The sequence below is a fragment of the Anas acuta genome, chromosome 22 (genome assembly GCF_963932015.1).
Source record: "Anas acuta chromosome 22, bAnaAcu1.1, whole genome shotgun sequence".
In the NCBI taxonomy this organism is placed as follows: Eukaryota; Metazoa; Chordata; class Aves; order Anseriformes; family Anatidae; genus Anas; species Anas acuta.
Genome location: NC_089000.1, coordinates 5595142 through 5614026, shown reverse-complemented (window position 1 = coordinate 5614026; position 18885 = coordinate 5595142). Strand labels below are relative to the sequence as shown.

The window sequence follows — 18885 nt, the reverse complement described above, 5'->3', positions numbered from 1 at the left end:
TTTCTACCTTTTAACGTGTGTGTAACTTCAATATATACATTGGCTTTCCCATATTTATTTCTTTTTCTGCTGTTAGTTACACTTTGAGTCTATTATTGTATTTTTCTACCATTTGTTTCACTTCAAATCTAACCCAGGCTGCTCCTTTCCAGCTCACACAACTGTCCCGAACACCTTAAGCAATAATCGCCAACATTTTCTTCCTGCTCCCTTTTTCTTTTTTTTTTTTTCCCAGCCAAGCAGTGATTTATTCCCTTTAGGAAAAACATTCCCGAGGAGCTCTTTAGGGGCTCCAGCCTCGTCCTGCCTGCCGATCTGTGGTCTCCCCATGCACCCTCGGAGCGTGCCAGGGCATCCATCCCTGCGGGTGCCGTGGTGCGCACGGGGGCCGTGGCTCTGGAGCCGGCACCCAGCCCCTCCCCGCGGCACGCAGCGCGTCCCGGCCCCACGCGGGGAGGGAGGAGAAGCGGAGCAGCTGAGAAACCTTGGCCAAAAGTCTGTTTGCTCGCAGCTCACACCCACAAGAGTCACTGCAGACGGAAGCGGGGAATGGCTGCGTGACACACCGCACCGAGCGCCCCGGCTCCGCGCGCCCGCTCGCTGCTCCCAGCTGCTCCCTCCCGCCGGCATGGGGAACATAACTTGTGTTCCCCAGGCACCTGGGAGGTTCAGGCACTCGTTCAGAAGGAAACCTTCGCTGAAGAAAGAGTGAGTACGCTTGGTTTTATTGGGGACGGTTTTTTTCAAGCCTCCACGCGGGACGGGGTGCCCAGGAGCTGCTGGCAGGCTCGGTGAAGGAGGGCTCCTGCGGGGCTCCGAGTGGTGCCGGCGGTGCCAAACGTGACCGACTGGCTGCCAGCCCCTGGGAGGTTATTACGGGGCTGTGCCGGGGGATCCCGACAAGGCTGCCCTGAGGAAAAACCTGATTTGGGTCATTTTGGGTTGAAAAATTGGAAACTCCCCCCTGTGGGGCAGATGCAGGGTGAAATGCCTGGTGTTCCTCCTCTTCACCCACAGCTCTTTATACGTGACACCCAGAGCTGCTGTGGGGTGGAAAAGCAGCGTTCACATCCCTTTAATTTCAGCCAGCCCCAAATCCCAGCACCCTGCCCCTTCAGTCAGACCCCTGCCTGTACCCCCAGAGGAAGAAAATGCCTGCGAAATCCTCTCGGGGTTTGGTGTCGGGTGCCCGGGACAGCACTCGGGTACCACAGTCCCAAAATAGAGCCCGGGAGGAGACGCTGCCACCGGTCCTGGGTCTCGGGGCTGCCCTAAACCAGGATCTGGGCTGTGGGAGTCCACGGGAGAAGGGTTGGGGATTTGGGACCCTGAGGGCTGACACCGGTCCTGGCTTCCCAGGGAGATGGGAGGCGAGGAAAGCTGCTGGGCAGCCCCAGTGCTTCCAAACCAGCTCCTTACTGGTGTGCGCATCGGGAAGAGCTGGGGGCAGAAGGAAAGGGAGAGGAAAAGCAGAGAGCTCCCAACAAAACCTGGCTGGATTTGGCCTCTGCCTTCGGAGCAGAACATCCTCCCCTACCCCTTTGGAGGCTCGGTGGAGCCCAGCTGATCATCTGACTATGGGAAGAAACGATAAAAAAAAAAAAGAAAAACAACAACAACAAACCGAAACGAAACCCAAACACCAACAGGTGCAGCACAAACCCCATTACAACCGTCCCAGGCTGGTTATCAGCCCATTAAAGGGCTGGGATGATTAGAAAGCCCATGACAAATTGCTTACTTAGCGTTCTGACTTCCTTATTTCTGGGAAGAAATAAGAATTCACTCCGCATCGGCCTCGCTCGGTGTTTACATGCCTGTTTTGTTTCAGTTTTTCTTTTTTTTTTTCCCTTCCCCTCTGTAGGCAAAATGGCAAGAAAAAGCTGCCCAGCTTTTTCGGGATAGACGGAGGTGGGGAGCGAGATACGACCGCAGACAAAATCCTGCAGTACATCCCGGGAAAGGCAAGTAGCAACGCATCCTGCCCCCTCCCCAGGGTTTATTCCCACCCATCCCAAGGCCAGATGTGTGCAAAAAGGGCCCCGAAACGGGGTGCCAGCAAGTTCGGTCTCCCACCCACCACCCTGGGGCTGAGCCCCCCGCCTCTCCCGGCAGCATCACCGACAGCTCCAGGTCCCTAAAGAGGGCTCGAGGGGAGCTGCCGTGCCCCAAAAATTCACGTGCTGGTTGTGGGGTGCGGAGGGCGAGGCAGGCAGCGTGGTGGGAACATCCCCCAACCCCCTTGCTCCTCTCTTTTTGTGGTTCTTTGTTGCTGGGTCGCCCCGCGGAGGAAGGGAAAAGGAGAGCGAGCGCTCGGAGGTGATTCATTCCCACGCTGGAATGAGACGGAGCAGGCAGCGCGCACGCGGGGAGCCTTGGGAAGATAATCAGGAAGGGCAGGTCTGCCCCGGGCACGTAGCAGCCCCGTGGCCATATGGCCCGCTTCCCAGCCCCGCTGGGGGCAAGCAGGGGCGCACCGACGAGCCCCGATGCGTTCGCTTGGCTTTTGGGGTCGCCCAGGGCCATGGATGGAGCGGTCCTGGGCATGTGCCCACCCCTACCCCATGTGGGTATGGGGAAGCGGAAACCGGGGGGCAGCTGGGATCCCCGCTCCCTGCCCAGCCGCAAGCATCTTGTGGGGCTGGGGGAAAGCCACAATTTAGCCCTTTTCCCACCCTCGTTTTTTTCAAGGAAAAAAAAAGAAAAAAGCAGCAGAGAGCAGGAGGTGACCGGGTGCTGCGGGGTTTTAGGGCGAGCAGAGCCATCAGCATGGACATCCCCATCTCAGGGCAAGAAGTTTTTTGGGCAAGAAACACCCCAAAAACCTGTCCCCATGATCCCACCATGGATAGCTGCCAAGCCAGCCTCCCCTGCTCCCACCCAGAGCCTTTTTTCCCACTTTCCCCTACTTAAAACCAGGATGGGAGGACGCAGCAGGAGAGCAGCGTTTCTCCTCTGCCTGTTTTATCATCCGGCAGCAGCTTTTGGTGCCCCGGGGCTGCAGCCCTGCGAGGCTGAGCCCTTCCTGGCTGGGTGATTCAGCGGGGAGTCACCGGGGGCTGCAGGGGCTGGGGCAGGTTAATCAGCAACCGGCTCTACCTGCGGGATGAGACAGCGGGGATGGAGGTGGGGAGTGAGGATGTGTCGGGGTGGGCATGCCAAACCCCAAGAAAAATCAGATTTCCAGGGATCTGTAGTGCCGGCAACGCAAGGGGACCGCTGAGCCACCCCAAAATGTGCTCATTGGGCATGGAGAGGGTCTGCCCCCAGCACAAACCAGCCAGAGGAGGGCTTCTGATTGTTATTTCCTTTATTTTTGGCTGCACAAGGTCATGGTGGGGTTGCCAGTGCTGCTTTTTTAGGGGATGGCTGGGTGCGGGCTGTAAACCTGTCCCCCAGTGGGACACCCGGGGACGTCCCAGGTGTCTGCCTTCTGCAGGGCCGGGGTTCACGCAGCCTGGAAACTGCCTTTGGACCCGGGCAGAGCATCGGGAGCTTGTGGGAAAGGGCATTGAAAAGGGGCTGAGCCCAGCCCAGGGGCTGGCCAAGCCACGGGTCCCTGGCAGGAGCAGCAGAGCCCGAGGTTGTGATGTCTTTTTTGCACAGCAAACACCTCCAAAGCACCGCTGTGCCCGGCGGGGACCTGTTCTCCAGGGATCTTGGCTGAGGACCTGCTCCAGCTGCTGGGTTTGGAGGTGTCCAGGGACCTGTGGAAAGCCTGGGGCAGCTCCCCTGGTGCCTCCTCAAATGCTGAGCTGGGTTTGGGTTCCGCAGGGGCACCCCGGGGAAAAAAAAAAACCCACGGGTTAGAGAAGTCCAGGAGAGCCCTGCCTGGTAAAAAATTGACCAGAACAGTCCCACTTCTTCCTGCAATACCTGATGAGGAATGATAAGACCGCTGGCGCTTGAAAGGCTTCTCAATTACATCTTTCTCAAGAGAGAAAAATCCTGCTCCCCCCTTTGACCCTGGCCGGGCGAGCAGCTGGGCTGTGCCCAAACGGCGCCGTCTGCCTCGCCGCAGCTCCGAAGCCCAGAGGGAGCAGCTGGGGAGCTGGAGCTGGCCCCAAATTTATCTACAGACTTTTTTTTTGTTCGTGTTGCATTGGCCGTGCCCTACTTTGGCGGACTTGTCCCCATTGGAGCATCGCATCCCCACTGAAGATGGGATGTGGAGGTGCTTTCAGTCCTGCTCCCCGCCTCACCCCGCTGCCAGGCTTTGTTATCCATGCCCCCAGCCTCTCTGGGTGCTGGCAGCAGCTTGTAGCACCAAGGCAGTCATTTCCTATGCTTAATTGCCTCTCGGTGAGAGCGTTAATTGGCAGCCGGCGGGTTCCCACCTCCAGGGGAGGATCTGGGTGCATGTGCACGGGTCCCGCGTGGAACGAGCCAGAGGGAGACGCGGTGCACGGAAAGGCTCAACCCGCATCCCCAAAAAGCCACCTAAATCCACGAGGGCGCAGCAGGAGCTCCAGTCCTTGCGGGTGGAAGGCTCCTGGGAGCAGAGGAGCACCGGAGACGGGCAGGGTGATGGGTGAGGAGAGGGGTTAATGCCATTCCCCAGGGCTGAGTCACGGGGGCCCCAGCACGGACCCGGTGCGCGCTGCTGGCTCGCCATCCATCACGGGGCTCGGGCAGCTGTCTCGCTCAGGGGGAGCGAGGGCTGAGCAGGGTGAGAGCTGTCACCCCATCCCCGTGCGCCCTGGCTCCCTGCTAGTTCCTGGAAATGCTGCTGCAACCAGGGGGGTGCCACATGCCACCGCCACAGCCCTCCGGCACGGGACAAAAGCCAGCCTGCAACGAGCAAAGCGGGGTCCCCCCAGGGTCTGTAGCCAGGGAAAGCTTGCATCTCCCACCTGCCTTTCTCTTTTTCTCTGGAATTAGTATCCCAGAGTCCGTGGCATGCCTAAGACTGGTATTTCAGTCTCGGATGTGCACGCAGGGTGTGGATTTATGGGGACCGTGTGGTCTTGCTGAGACACAGCCCCTCCTTCACCCCAAATAGTCAACCAGGCTCTGGGAAAAATCAAACCAAAAAGAGCATTCCCAGAGGAACTGCAGGGAGAGCTTTTCACCCCCGGGCTTGGTGCAATACCCCAGGGGCTTTTCAGTGCAATAGGGGTGTGGGGTCGGTGTCATTGCACAAGGGAGGGATTTCCATAGAACCAGGGCTCGGGAAATAAGAGAAACTCCCCGCGGGGGAGGCAGGCTGTGTTTGCTGAGCCCGGGTCGATCCTTGCTCCAGTGAATTTAATTCGGATGGCAGGGGGTCAGCTGTGGCGACCCTGGATTTAGGATGTGCTTCTGCGCCCCCTCTTTCCCACCCCATAAAGCCTCCTTTTAGCTCCCCAGCTCCCCAGGCCTGCCAGCAGCACCCGCAGCCAGCACGCTGGCATGGAGACCCAGCAACAAACAGCAGGGGCTGGGCACCCTCCCAGGGCACCTTTTGGAGGACAGGTCACGCTGGGAACATCTCCTCCATCCCTCCCTCCCACCTCTGATTTGTTTCTCCTGAATCCTTCCCACAGCACTTCCAGAACCAAGAAAACCAAAAAGAAAACCTGGACCAGAGGTTCCCCAGCTTGTTCAAGAAGGGAAGGAGGAAAACAGTTGTCAGGAACCTGGGGAAAATCATCTTTTACTCCAAGGTCAAGCTAAAGCTTCAGCACTGCCAGGTAAATCACGGCACGTGCCTGTGGGCTCGGAGTGGCCCTGCAGGGCTGGGAAGTGATGAGCAATTTTGGGCAACGGGACCCATGGGGACCTCCTCCAGCTATGGCTTGTGTCCGTCAGAGCTCCCCCAAAATGTTTGTATTTTCTGCAGGAGGTGAACGACTGCTACCTGGAGCTGTTCCAGTCTTACCTGTACTTCCAGTCCATGGGCTTCAACGGGCTCACCTACCAGGTAGGGCGGCACAGCCAAACTGGGGGCACTGGGAGTGCAGGACAGGATGGGACAGGAGAGGGAAACCCCACTCCTGGGGCTGTGCTGGCCGCCACTGAGCAAGCTTTTCACCTGGTGAATTACAAGCCAAGGCTGTTCTGCCAAAAAATCACAGCTGAGCAAAGCCTGACCGCACTCTCCCTCCACGGGAGTGAGTGTCTGCAACTGAGCGCTGCTGTTTTGGGGATGTTCAGAAAATTCATCCCTTTTAGAAATGATTTATTGTCTTCCCGGTCACTGGAGGTTAACGCAACGTGACAGTGCAGTCTCTTGAGTCAGCCGGCAAGCCAGGCTTCAGCCGAAAAGACACATGTCAGAATATAAACAACATCACCAAATCCCCTGTCTGCTTCATAAGCAGCCCCTCGGATTATTAATTCTAAAGGAATTAAAAAGGAATTAATGTGCCAGCAGTGGCCCCTAGACATTAGGGCAATTTGCATCCTTTACAGCCCTTGTTCAGGGAGCCCACGACAGGGAGCACAAACTTGTCATCCGTCCCCGTGCCTCGTTGCAGGAACCCAGCAGCCCAGTTTGGCTTTATGGGCATTTCCATCTGGTTTTCTTTGCTAAATCGGCATTGTTTTGTTGAGTCTTCTCTTCAAACCAAAAGATTTGAAGCTTACAGAAAGCTTCTGGCCAGCAGGGCAGTGGACACCCCGAATATTTCCAGATTTCTGCCGTCCAACCTGCTGGGGCCGGGGCTGGGCTCCCAGTCCCCAAGATAAAGGGGTGCTCGTCGCCTGTCCCCCGAGATAATGGTGCATCCTTCTCATGCAGGGACTGCTGCCTTTGAAAGAGCTGAACGTGTGTGAAATCGAGGCTGGGAAGAGCCCGGGGCAGGAGGATCACGCCTTCCGCATCACAGGTCGGTGCCTCCGCGTGCGCGCTTCGGGAGGGGAGCAAAGGGTGCATTAGTCACAGCTGCCTGCTCTTTGTCCCCCTCTGACCTAATCCCGGAGGAAAACACACGGGAGAGGAGACGGGGAGGTGATGCTCGTCCTCCCACCTCCCCACGGCTCCAAAATTCCTGGCCACGGATGCCCAGGGATGCAGGCCGGGAATGGGGCTGGGTGAGAGCGCAGAGGGTGGGCTGATGGGGCACCTGGTGATGGGTCCTGCAGGAGTTGAGCGTCCTGGTGTAAATTTGAACACAAATTGGAGAAGTACTGAGAGGTGGGTGGCCCCACCAGCAACACCAGGCGGGTGCCATCAGGGCACAGCACCCCTTCTTCGGCTCTCCCCCAGCAGCACTCCCACCTCCATGAGTTTTTAGACTTTTCTCGGTGAGATCTTGCTTTATAAAACATTTCCTGGGATATCATCCTGCTGCAGCACGGCTGGTGAAGTCCTTACAGAGCTACAGCAGCCCCAGGCCCCCAGGAGGGGCACAGAAATAAGTGGCTCACCCTGCAAAGACAGAGCCAAGGAAGCTCATGCGTGCCGTGTGCCCACTGTTAGAAAGCCACTCAAACAAATAAAAATAACATATAAAAAGGAGCTGGGAAAAATGACCCACTGGTTTTAAGGACTGCCGGGTTGTTGCATCATTGAGCTGCGTGGGGCAGGGCTCTCGAACCCTTTTTGGCAGCCGAAAAGACGAAGGAAATCTCTGCACAGGGCTGGGCGGACGCGCTCTGATCGCGCTGAAACGCGGGTGAGCGCGGCTGGGTGGAAAATCGCCCCGAGCTGTGCTGGGTTTGGGTCCTGCTCAGGAGAAGAACAAATCAAGGCTCTTCTGGCAGAGGGAGGTGGTTAGGAAATAGTGATGAGGAGAGGCCGGGGAGGCAGTGGTGTGTAGGAATCCCATGAGATCAGCGGAGCAGCTTTATTTCTCCGCCGGAGAGGGAGAAACCAAGGCGCAGCAGGAGCAGAGCCTGGTGTGTGGCCTCAGGGTGGGAGTCTTTTGTCCCATGACTTGGCGACAGAAGACACGAGCCCATCCTCTTGTGAAATCCTGCGGATTTCCCCCAGGAACTGTGTTTTCTGGGCAGCTCGGAGCCTCGGAAGGTGCCAGCACCGTCGCTGCTGATGCCGGCACCTTGGCTGCTCCAGCCTCCGGAGCATCCCTTTGCCCCTGCCCCAGCTGCGGATGCTGCAGCAGCTTTTTGCTGGCTCCAGGGTGGGAACAGGCTGCAGCCATGCAGGGAAGTGGCTTCATTAACCCCGACGTTCCCCTGGGAGCCTTCCCACAGAAAGGGGAAGCGCGGGGCAGACGAAGGGCGCACGAGGGCCGGCACAGGTTGCTCAGCCCCTCTGCGTCACGGCGCTGCCGCAGGCTGTGCTGCTGGAGTTCCTCTTCTCCTTTTCCCCCCCCCTTAGCACCCCGTTGGATGTGGCAGGGTGAGCAGTGCCATGCTGGGAAAAATTCCTGCTGAGAAAAAAAAAACAACTGATGTGTTTTTTTCCTGAAAAAAAAAAACATCTGTGATGGTTTGGGTGCTCCGGGAAGGGCTCGGAGCTTCCTGAACATCTGGATAACGTTGTCACGTAGACACCCTCCCAGCTGCCCTGCACAGGGCAGGGAATCTCTTTATCTCCGCTGCAAGGGCAGGGAAATCAAGGCAGGGGAAAAGGAGAAGCCTGGAGTCACGCGGGTCGATGGGCACATGGATGCCCAGGGCTGCGTGCCACTGAAGCGCTGCGATGGGGCTGAGCGCGGTGGCTCACGGGTGGTTCAGCTGCCTCAGCTTCCCCACCTCTCTGTTTTTGTTAGTGCATTTCCGGACAGACAGAGGTGTCTCAAAGTCTTAATTAACCGCTAGATAATGCGGGAATTGCGAGATGACAGGCACTCCACAGGAGGGCAAAGTATCGTGTTTATGCCGAGTGCTCGTTATCTGAGCACCTCCAAGCCCCATGAATCCAGCTCATAGGAAGCATGCACCGAATATGGCTTTAAAGTAAGACCACGGGTAAATTATTAATCACAACATCCATTCTGCAGCGTGCCAGAAGTGATTATTAACGTCATTAGGTTGTCTCTGCAGTGAGTAGCAGGGGGTGTGTGAGGCTGGGGCTTGTGCTACGGAGGGAAGGCCAGCTGGAGACGTTAAACCCAGCAAGGTGTAGGGCTGTTCCCCCTTCCCGGGCCACGTCCGAGAGCTGCTTCAGCTCGTTTGGCACAGGCCCTATCTGGTGAGGCAGTAAATAAACACTTTGGGAAGCTGCTGCTGCTCCATGGGTTTGCAGCCGAAGCGAAACCAAGAGCACCAGGCTGGTTCGCCGTGGCGTCACCGATGCTTGCCGCTAGCCGACGGGGGCTTGCGGGGTTAAAAGCTGCCTGCTGCTCTCAGGAGTGACTTTTGGACTCTTGGACTTTTGCTCCTGGCTTGGTTTGGGACTGAAAAAGGGCGGCCTGAGCTCGAGGTGACCGCGCGAGCTGAAGGCGCTGGTGGAGTTGCCTCCTGAGAGCTTCCCAGCAGCCCGTCCCTTGCCAGGAAACGTGACGGAGGTGGTGACGGCATGGGCTGGAGCTGGGTGGCCAGAGAGCAATGTCCCAGGCAGCCCGGGGTGTGATGTGCTGAGCCAGGACAGCCCCGGCCAGCTGATTGCCCTGTGATGCTCGTGCCCTTATCTGCTCGTCTCATCTCGTTTCTCCCAGGTCCTTTGCTGAATCCCCTTATCGTCTTCTGCCCGACTGAGTCAGAGCTGAAGCAGTGGCTTTATCACCTGGAGAAACAGATCCAGCTGAACGGAGGGAGCCTGGGCTTGCCCTTCCTCCCTCAGGTGAGCGTCTTGGGCTGGTGAAACTGTGTTAGGGGGGCACAACCCCTCCAACTGGCCGCTTTCAGCATTTTCCAGCCCTTTTTTCCATCCTCCTTTTTGGCTCGGGGCTCCTCCAGCCCGGAGAGTGTGAGCAGAGGGCAGGGGGCGAAAAGGCAGCGGAGCTCTGGGTCCATTTCCAAGTGCTCCCTGCTGTGCTCGCTGCGATTTCCAAATGCTGGGTGGAGATGTGGGGTTTAATCCTGGCCTGAGCCCCGGTTCTCCGGGCTGGCTGCTTCCCTGCAGCAGCCAGGAGCTGCCCCTCTGGGTGGCACGTGGGGTCTGGCGGGGTGCGGGTGCCAAAAGGGAGCCCTGCCACCCAGCGGTGCCGCACCACGAGGTTTGGGGCAGCTTCGGAGGAATTCTCACCCAGCTGGCTGCTGGTGCAAATGTCCCGAGCTTGCAAAACGTTTTTGGAGGAGGAGGCTGGGAGCGGGGTCTAGCAAACAGGGCCAGATTCAAGAGGCTTGCCTTCTCTCCCAAGCTTTAGGGGGTGTCCTCCTCCCCCCTGCCTCTGTCTGGATATTCCCCTCTGAATTCCCCCAACGTGCAGATGATGCTAGGCTGGAAAGCTGCCTCCTGCACAGGTTTATTTGCCCTTTCCTGCCTCTGCCCTGCTTGAGAAGCGTCCTGCCATGGGCCCCGTGCTGGCTAAGCGCTTAGGGGGGGACGCACTGCCCTGCTCCTCAACCCTGCTCCCGTCCCCAGGATGACTGGCAGCAGAGCTCCATGGGGAAGGAGGAGCTGCGGTGGTCCGTGCAGAACATGCCTGTCCAGGATTGGAGAGGGACCCAGCGGGAATCCCTCGGCAACGTCATCTGTGCTTCCAAAGTGAAGCTTCAGCACTTGCCTTTCCAGGTAGGACACAGCCTCGGGTCGGCAGAGCCCTGCACCAGGGGGTCCCCGAGGGCTCCTTTCACCCCGGTCCCAATAAATGGGACAAGGTTTGTCACCGCTCCTCCGGCCCCGCTGCGGTGCCAGGGGGTGGCATGTGTGCGCAATGAGCGTTTGGAGGCCGGGGTGGCAGCTGGAGGCTGTGGTCTGGCAGCAGCTGGAGGCTCTGTCCCCGGGGCTGAGCCTCCCTCCTCTTTGCTTTTCCAAGGAGCAGCACGACCGCCTGCTGGTGCTTTACCCTTCCACCCTGGTGATCGTGTCCGAAGAGCACAACAGCTTCTACTTCAAGGTACGTTCACCTGCAAGCCTCTTCTCCCTCCCTCCCCAGCCCACCGTGGCTATTCCAGCACGGCCCCAGCTCTTTGTTCCCCTCCACCTGCCTTTCCCTGCTCTCCCCGGCTTGGCAGGGGCTCTCCCTCCTCGCTGCTCCCTTGCCAGCTGGCAGGCGAGCAGGCAGAGGGATGTTGCAAGCCATCTTCCCATGAGAAACACCTTGCCCTCCTACAAAAACCCCGGGGGGAAGGAGCTGGCTGCCAAGGCTCTGGGAGGAGGAGGTTGGCGTGCTCCTGGGCGGCCGTGCCGGCGGCTTCCTGAGCCCCTTTCTGCGGCACTGCTTGAGAGCAAGGAGCACGGGAGCTGCATCTGCGTGGCCTGAAGTGTGAGCCCTTAAAACCCCTTGCCAGAATTCATCCTAGACACGGCTGGGATGGCTGTTAACCAGCCCGGTGTTCCCCGACCCTGATTTCTCATGCCGAGACAAGCTGTGCACTGCCCAGCCAGCAGGTGCAGCGGCACCAGGATGTGGTGGTGCTGAGCTCAGGGGTGTCCTCGTTAGCTGCTGAGACAGGAGACAGAGACCAGGGATGAGGAAGCCTTGTGGAGGTGGAGGGCTTGCGAATTTCAGCGTGAACCCACTGGGGTCCTTCGTGCTTTTTCCCCCTGCCCGTGCCGCTGCCCTGAGTGCTGCAGGCTGCTTGTAATCCAAGCGGGAAGACCTGCACGGAGCATCCCGCTGGCTGCAGAAAGCTGTGCCCACAGTGGGAAGGGGCACGAGGAGGGATGCAAACCATCACAAGCTCTCCTCTCTCAGCCACCCCGGGTGTTTTCCAGCAGCGGGTGGCTCCCGCGACCCGCCTCCGACTGCGCCTGCTTTCGGGAACGCGTGGTTTGCAGCTCCTGGGAACGGGGCACGGCACAAGAGGGGCCCTGGGCTGGGCTCCCGGATTAACTCATCCCTTTTGAAACCTTACACCAGATTTGTCTTCCCCGGCCACGCAACGCTGCCTTCCCACGGTGCCGGAGCGTGGGTCCGCGGGCGCCTCGCTAGCGGTGCCGAGGGCAGGGCTGCGCGGCTGACTCACGGCCGGCTCCCTGCAGCACCAACCGGCTTTTCCACGGGCGTGCCGGGGCACAGCAGCCTTCTCCCAGGGCTCCTGCGAGCTGGCTTCCCTTCCTTCCCCACGAGCAGACGCCGAGCCCTGGCTCTGGTTTGCCAGGGAAGAGCCCGGCCCTTTTGTTCCCCGGTTTTGGGCAGGAGCTGGTGCGCACGGGGCCGACCCCAAGCAGCCGGTTCTGGAGAACCGCTGGTGGGAAAATGCCCCGGGCAAGGTGTTGAGGGGCGCAGGGGGGCTTCTAGGATTGTGGGGGTGCCCCCAAAAGGCTGGAGGGGCTGCACAGGCAGCGTGCATGCTGTTTGCAAGGGATGCTCTGAGCCTGCCCCACACCAGCTCCTCCAGCCCCCACCCATGCACGGCACCCGTGTGAGCCGAAGCATCAAAGTCCACCTCTGACAGCAGCAGGGGAAACTGAGTCACGGTGCGGAGCTTTCCCTCCCACTTCATCCTCCTGGCTCTGCTTGGCCAGCAAATTGCTTGGCTGTGCAGCAGAAATGCTGCAGGAGCTGCGTGTGCCCCCAGGGGACTGCAGCGAGGCAGCCGCCCGCACAGGTCCCCGACACCTGCAGGGCACGGTGGGGACAGTGAGGGCATGATGAGGGTTTTTTTGCCAGAAACCTGATTTTTGCAACTGGAGAACTCAGGAAAACGGATCCCAAGCTGCTGCACCTTAGGTTCAGTGACAGGGCTTTGCTTGGTGGGGGGCATGGTGAGGTGGGCGCTCGGGTTTTGGGCACTGCGCAGTCCCCCGTGTGCCATCCTGGCCAAAATTGTCCCAGGGCCATTGCCAGCAGCAGGGACATGGTGACCAGGGAAGGGGAGCCGGGGCTGCAGGGACAAAGGGACGATGTCCCACTCAGCTCACAGAAAGGGAGAGAAATGAGAAATAATTCAGGGAGCTCATCGGTGAGCGGTGTCCAGCACAAAATCTGCTTCAGCTGCTCGCCCAGGGTGCTTCTTGCTCTTCTGGAGAGCCCCCAAAAAAGAGACCCCGATGCTAATTCAGCGTTGCCAAACCCTGGGCCCTTCTGCCAGGCTGTCTGCCAAGGGAACCAACCTGTCACCGGTGGCTCTTGGTGCAGTGAAACCCCCACAGGCCACCAGAGTGGCACCCACACCTGAGCTCCATAGCCCCAGAGCTCACGTTTCCCCCGCTGGCATTTACGGGGCTCAGCCCCGCCTTGGTGAGGCTTCGCAGGGTACAGGTTGGGGGGGGGATTCCTGGCTGCGAGGCTGGAAATCCCAGCCCGGCACGTCCTGCCTTCTTCAGGAGCACGTTTGCACAATTTTCTGGAGAAGCCAGCTGTTAAAGCGTGGGAAATGAAAGCAGGGGAAGGCATTTTTCTGAGCTCCCTTCTCGGGGAGGGCTTTGTAAGGACACCCACAGCTCGTGCAGCCACGCTGCCTTCCCAGGCTTCTCCCCCTACCCCGTGAAGATCCCCCAGCTCCCTCCAACCCAGCCTGCTCCTTGCTGCCAGCACCTCTTCCCGGCTCTCCTCCTGCTCCCAGCTGTGCTGGCAGAACCTCACTGCCAGCTCCTGAAGCCTCTTGGCTTCCCTGGAGGGGGATAAATTTGGTGCGAGGGAGCGGAGCCAGCGGTGCCTGCTCGGGCGGGCGCACAGCCCCCGTGTGCGCTCAGCCTGCTTCTCTCTCCGCCAGGGCGAGCTGCCGCTCAACGCCATCCAGGTGTTTTTTGAAGAGAACGAGAAAACCTCCTTTTTGATAGAAGGTGCGTGTCCGCCGTGCCGAGGGCTGTGCCGGCAGCGGCTGCGGAGCTTGGGCTGGGTTTCGCTGGGCGGCTGTGGGCATCCCGGCACCCAGCCGTGGTGAACTGAGCCACCCGGGTGCCATCGTTTGGATTTGGGCTGCCTCTGTCCCTGCCCCACGAAGGCACAGCATCCTCCTGCGGGTCCCGTGCTGCTCTGGATGCCCGCGAGATACTGGGGAGGGATGGAGCAGGGGGGTGCCCACGGGTTTTTGGAGGAACCGCTGCGCGCGCCTGCAATGCCAGCGGGGCTCGGTGCTGTTTTGCAGGCCGGCTGATCAATTCGATCCGGGTGATCTGCCGCAGCTATGAGGATTACGGGGAGTGGCTGGACTGCCTGAAAACAGCCCAGTTTCGGAACGCCGACTCCTCCCTGTCCGGATCAGAGAGCTTTTCGGGATCAAAGCAGCCACACCTCAGCCAGGTAAGAGGTGCTGTGGGTTCGCATGGGTCCCGATGGATGTCTCCGGGGGCTCTGCCCGTCCTGCCTTTGGCCATGTGTGAATTCTGTGACACAGCAGGATTGCTTCCAGAGCCCTGCTTGAAGGCTCGAGGTGTGCCAGGGGAGGTTTTGTGGAGGATTTCTTCCTGGAGAGGACACTTGGGCACCGGGATGGGGTGCTGGTGGAGCCCCCAGCCCTGGAGACATTTCAGGGAGGTGGAGGCACGGCACTAGGGGACATGGCTCTAGTGTCTAGGGGATGGGGTCGGGGTGCCCGGGCACCCACCTCCCTGCTGCAAGCACCCTGGGGTGGGCTGGAACACGGAGCCACGGCTCCATCCTGCCCTGGCTCAGCCCCAGGGTGCAGCACAAGGTATGGGGATGCTCGGGGTGCTCTGACACACTCCCCTTCTCTCCCCCAACAGCTCGGTGGCAGCGGGAGAGGCTCGCTGGCCTCTGACGGCCGCACCAACTCCTGGGCATCCGGAGGGAAAGGGGCCACCCTGACGCACCTCTCCCAGAACAGCGGCTCCTTCCACGATGCACAGTCCTTCGTGCTGCTGTCGGAGGGCAGGATGCTGGAGGACCCGCTCAGCCCCGGCTATTCCCAGCCTCTCCATGTAAGTGAAACCCCAAAACCCGGGACATTTGTGGGGTCAGAGCGATCCGTCCAGGTTCCCCGGGTGGGCTGAGCTCACGCGGGCTGTACTCATGGCACGGTGTTACAAATCCGTGCCTGGAGCCTGTGTTTGTCCTGGCTCAGCTCTGTCGCTGCTGATAAGGGAAAGGCTGATAAAGAGCCCCAGTTCTTAAATTCTCTGCGTAAGGGCTGCAGGTCTGGGTTGCAAAAGGCCGGAGACAGCCACAGGACCATGGGGGTGCCCAAGCGCGGAGCGATGCCCGCGGCACCCCGAGCAGGGCAGTGATCGGTGATGGTGCATGCCCAAGGCTGTTGAAAAGAGCCCGTTTTGTCTTCTCCTCACAGTGCCTGCCCCACACCAACTGGCCAAGCACCGGGCTGCCCTCGCAGGAGCTGCGGAGGGGCGGCAGCGCCAGGAAATCCAAAGGCAGAAGCGGCCAGGACGCGGAGAGGACGGCGCGCGGCCTCATCCCCGAGCACCCTGACGGCGAGCTCGTGCCCGCAGCGTACAGTGAGCCCTACTCATCTCTCAGCTCATGGCATCACCCCACGCCCTCCCCGTCGCACCCGGAGCTGAGCAGTGTAAGGGGCTGTGGGGTCTGGGGGCTGCCCTCCAGCTTGGGGAAGGGGTTGCACCAGCAGGGAACTGGTGCCCGTTTCTCTCCGGTGCCTCGTGCTTTCCTCACCGGTGCTGTAAGGCAGCAGGGAAACCACTTCCACAGGGGCCAGCCCCCAGCCCCTTTTTCTTTCCCCTTTTTCACACAGCTTTTGGGCTCCAGAATTTGTGCCCCCGGCCGTTTCTTTTCCTGCTGTCTGCCTGAGCCCGAGCAGATGTGGCACTGCAGGGCCGGCGCGGCGGGGCAGGGCATGGCACGGCTCGGTTCTCCTCCAGAGGGAACAGGTTTCCCCTGTCTTATCGCTCCATGCCAGCGTCACAACAGCCCCGGGAAAAGCCAGAACCCACGAAACAAAAGCCCAGACTGAGATGTCGTCCAGCCTCCAGAAACTGGAGATGAGTCAGAGGCTGATCCACACCCCCCGAAGAACCGGGGGCCTGTTGGAGGCGATATTTCTGGTTCTGTGCACCCCTTAGCAGCCTTTTGGCTGGTGCCCCACACATCGCTGAGCCCCCTCTCCCCCCTGCAGGGCTCCTCCTGACCCTGACCCTGAGCTGCCCGTGGGTTTCGCTCTCCTCCCTTCACCCCTGGCCATCCTCCATCACCCCTGTGCGCGACCTGCACCCGTTCTTTCTCTCACAGCGAGGGCTTTTGGCACAGGAATGTCGCAGAACTTGCGAGGCGGAGAGAAAAACCTTGTTTTGCCTGAGTCTGCAGCAACAATCTGCTCACAGCAGGGCTGGTTTGGGGGTGGTGGTGGGGAGCAGCCAGTCTCCACGCAGGCATCAGCTCTGCCATTTGTTCTGTTTAAGGTCCTGCAGTGCCCGAAGACCTCCCAGCCCCTGCCCAGCAGACACTGGAGGGAGATGCCGGGGGCGCAGAGACCTCCCCAGCCTCCTGCTGATGCTCCTTACCTCGCCGATGTGAGTCGTGAGAGCAGCCCTGGCTCAGCCTGGTGCTGGGGAGCAGGGGTGGCGTGAAGTGCCCCGGCACTGCATGGCTTCACCATCCCCATCAGCACATTATTTTTTTTTTTTTTGTCCTTTCCAGGTCTCTTCCCTGCCGGAGGAACACCTGGGCCCCTTGCTGCAGCCACCAGGTGAGACCCTCGGGATGCGCAGCCCCTTCTGCTCCCCCAGCATCACTCGGAGCAGGGCTGGGTGGGCACGCGGGGGGATTCATGCACATCCTCCCTCTTTCCTACCCCTGCTGGTGATGGAGCAGGCAGCTGAGGGGCTCTCAGCAGCTCTCCGAGCTCAGTTTTGGCTTCTTGCAGGTGACAGCAGCGGCGCTTACGACCTGCCCGAGGGCTTCTCGCGCCGCGGCTCCGCTGCCTACCACGACTACGCCGAGCTGCAGAGCTTCCAGAGCGACTTCAGCTACGACAACCTGTGGGAGGCCGAGGGGAGGGCGCCCAGCACCCCGCGGGGCTCCCCGACACCCAGCCCGCACTTCTACCAGGCCTGAGGAGGGGTCCCACGGCCAGGCACACAACGGCCCCCCCCGGGGCTGCCCAGCCCGGCGGGGTGTGGGGAGCAAAGGGAGGGGATCTGTGATGAATCCTGAGAATTGCTGTTAAGCCGAATCTTCCCCCTTGAGCTCCGAGGTTTGGGGAGATGTAAGGGACCTGCCCGGCACAGGACGTGAGGTAGCAATAGGTGGGGTTGTCCTGCGCGATCGGAGCTGTCTGGCAGAGATGGAGAAAGCAAGCCAGGGTCTTTGGGGGTGTTCTTTCTGTTTTATGCCAAAAAAAAAATCCTTTCCTGATGGTGCTGGCTCCAAACCATAGCGTGACCTGCAGTACTGAGAGCCTGACACCTGGGAGGTGGAATAAAGCAAGGGGCAGCCACAAAATCAGCCACCAAAGTGGCTTGAGTTTACCCAGGAAGGATGCCCTAGGTTCCCCCTATGGGACTGCGTCCTCTCCTCCCACCCCTCCGCACACTGCTGGCCCCACACCAGAAGCTGCCTGGGGGTATTTGGGCAGGGAGGGAAGGAAAAAAAAAAAATCCTCTGCAGAGACCTGCAGCTCGCTCTGCCCCCCAGCAGGATCCAGACACAAACAACAGGGGACAGAGTCTCGGTGCTATCTCTTTGCAGCCTCCTCAGCCAGATCCTTCAGCACATACAGGGCAGCAGCAAACCCGAATGTTTTTTTCACCCGAGGCTCCAAATTCTTAACCTTTGTTCCCGAGGGAGGCTGCAAGCCGAGCGTGGTAGCATAAAAAATCTCGATTTTCTTCGTTCTTTCACTGCTGCAAACCAAACAACCCAGGATCTCTTTGTACTTGAATATCCATGCATTGTACCGTAGCGTTTTGTTAGGGTTTGTTTTTCGGAAGGTAACCCGCCGAGTTTACATGTAAGGTTTGATTGTGTTTGGTGTATTTAATGTGTACATGTGTCCGAGTCGTAGGGCTATTTAATTTTGTAGCTGAGCTCTAGGTCTATTTAATTTTGTAGCCGCCGATGGCCTTCGGTACTGTGGCACGGGCAGCTCTGTGCTGCTCCGTGTGCACGTGTTGGTTTGGGTCTTGTAGCTGTTCTTGTTCTGTTTCAGGTTCACTTTCATGTTAGGAGAATTTGTCCCTAATAACTTAGCCCAGGGACCTATTTATTCGGGACGGGATCTCAGCAGGGAGCAGCAGAGGCACGTGCTGTCCTGGAGGGGGCCGTGCTCGTGGGCTTTTAATACACGTTGGCACGAAAGCTGTCACCACCATCCTTTTAACCGTGTTTTCACGGCGATGTCTGCGTTGTACCAGAAGGGGAAAACCCCTCCCCGTTACTGTAAAAGTTCCCCGGTGGATCACTGTGAGCCCGTGCAAATACAACAAACCTTCTTCTGCAAGACTTTTGTTCTCTCTTTTTCCAGCACCTGGCTTGGTGGCAGGGAATTTTCTCCGCTTGCTGCTGTATCCGAGCCCTTCCTCCCCCAAGGACCTGGTGTCCCTGGGTCAGGGCAGGCACGTGCAAGCACCTAATCCCAGAGCAAAGTCTCCACCGCATGGTGGATTAATGCCAAAGCTCGCCGCCCTCTGCTTTCCCCCGGAGTCCTGGGGGTCTTGGCGAGGAGCTCTCCGAGCTGCCTCCTGCACCCCTATCGATCCGTGATGGGTGCACAGGCACGCGAGGAGCCCCCAGGAGCAGGATCCTGCTGCACAGCACCCAAAGCTCCTGGCAGAGCTCCCCCCAGCTCCATCAGGGCTAAATTTGTCCCTTCCAAGCGCTGCCCTTTGGCCGTGCAGGCTGCTCATTTCTCACGCCTCCAGCACCGCCTCCGTGCGCGCCTGCCGGGGTGTGCGCGGCTCCTATTTCGGGTCCTGGATTGTGTTCATGCCTCGGGCACCTGAGGAATGGCCTGGCCCTGTCCCCGCCGTGCTGCTGGGCAGCGTTTTGGGGTCACAAAATGAGCCTGCCCTCAGCA

At 59.4% G+C, this 18885-nt stretch overlaps 1 protein-coding gene across 1 annotated transcript; it reads left to right on the top strand.

Annotated features, from left to right (window-relative positions):
- The first annotated feature begins 379 nt into the window (after window positions 1-379).
- On the top strand, window positions 380-18309 carry PLEKHN1 (pleckstrin homology domain containing N1). Its single transcript, XM_068658472.1, has 15 exons — window positions 380-708; window positions 1865-1964; window positions 5526-5672; window positions 5822-5902; window positions 6722-6809; window positions 9546-9670; window positions 10415-10564; window positions 10809-10889; window positions 13654-13723; window positions 14029-14183; window positions 14627-14821; window positions 15187-15423; window positions 16271-16381; window positions 16509-16557; window positions 16735-18309. The coding sequence occupies exons 1-15, from the start codon at window positions 629-631 to the stop codon at window positions 16923-16925; spliced, it is 1860 nt and encodes a 619-aa protein (XP_068514573.1). The 5' UTR covers window positions 380-628; the 3' UTR covers window positions 16926-18309.
- The last annotated feature ends 576 nt before the right edge of the window (window positions 18310-18885 follow it).

What these genes read in the sequence shown, in the direction of transcription:
- PLEKHN1 (XM_068658472.1), top strand. Translation starts at nt 629, where the DNA reads ATGGGGAACATAACTTGTGTTCCCCAGGCACCTGGGAGGTTCAGGCAC. An exon ending in TCAACGGGCTCACCTACCAG is followed by an intron (nt 5,903 to 6,721) that starts GTAGGGCGGCAC and finishes CTTCTCATGCAG; the next exon opens with GGACTGCTGCCTTTGAAAGA. An exon ending in CGCACCCGGAGCTGAGCAGT is followed by an intron (nt 15,424 to 16,270) that starts GTAAGGGGCTGT and finishes GTTCTGTTTAAG; the next exon opens with GTCCTGCAGTGCCCGAAGAC.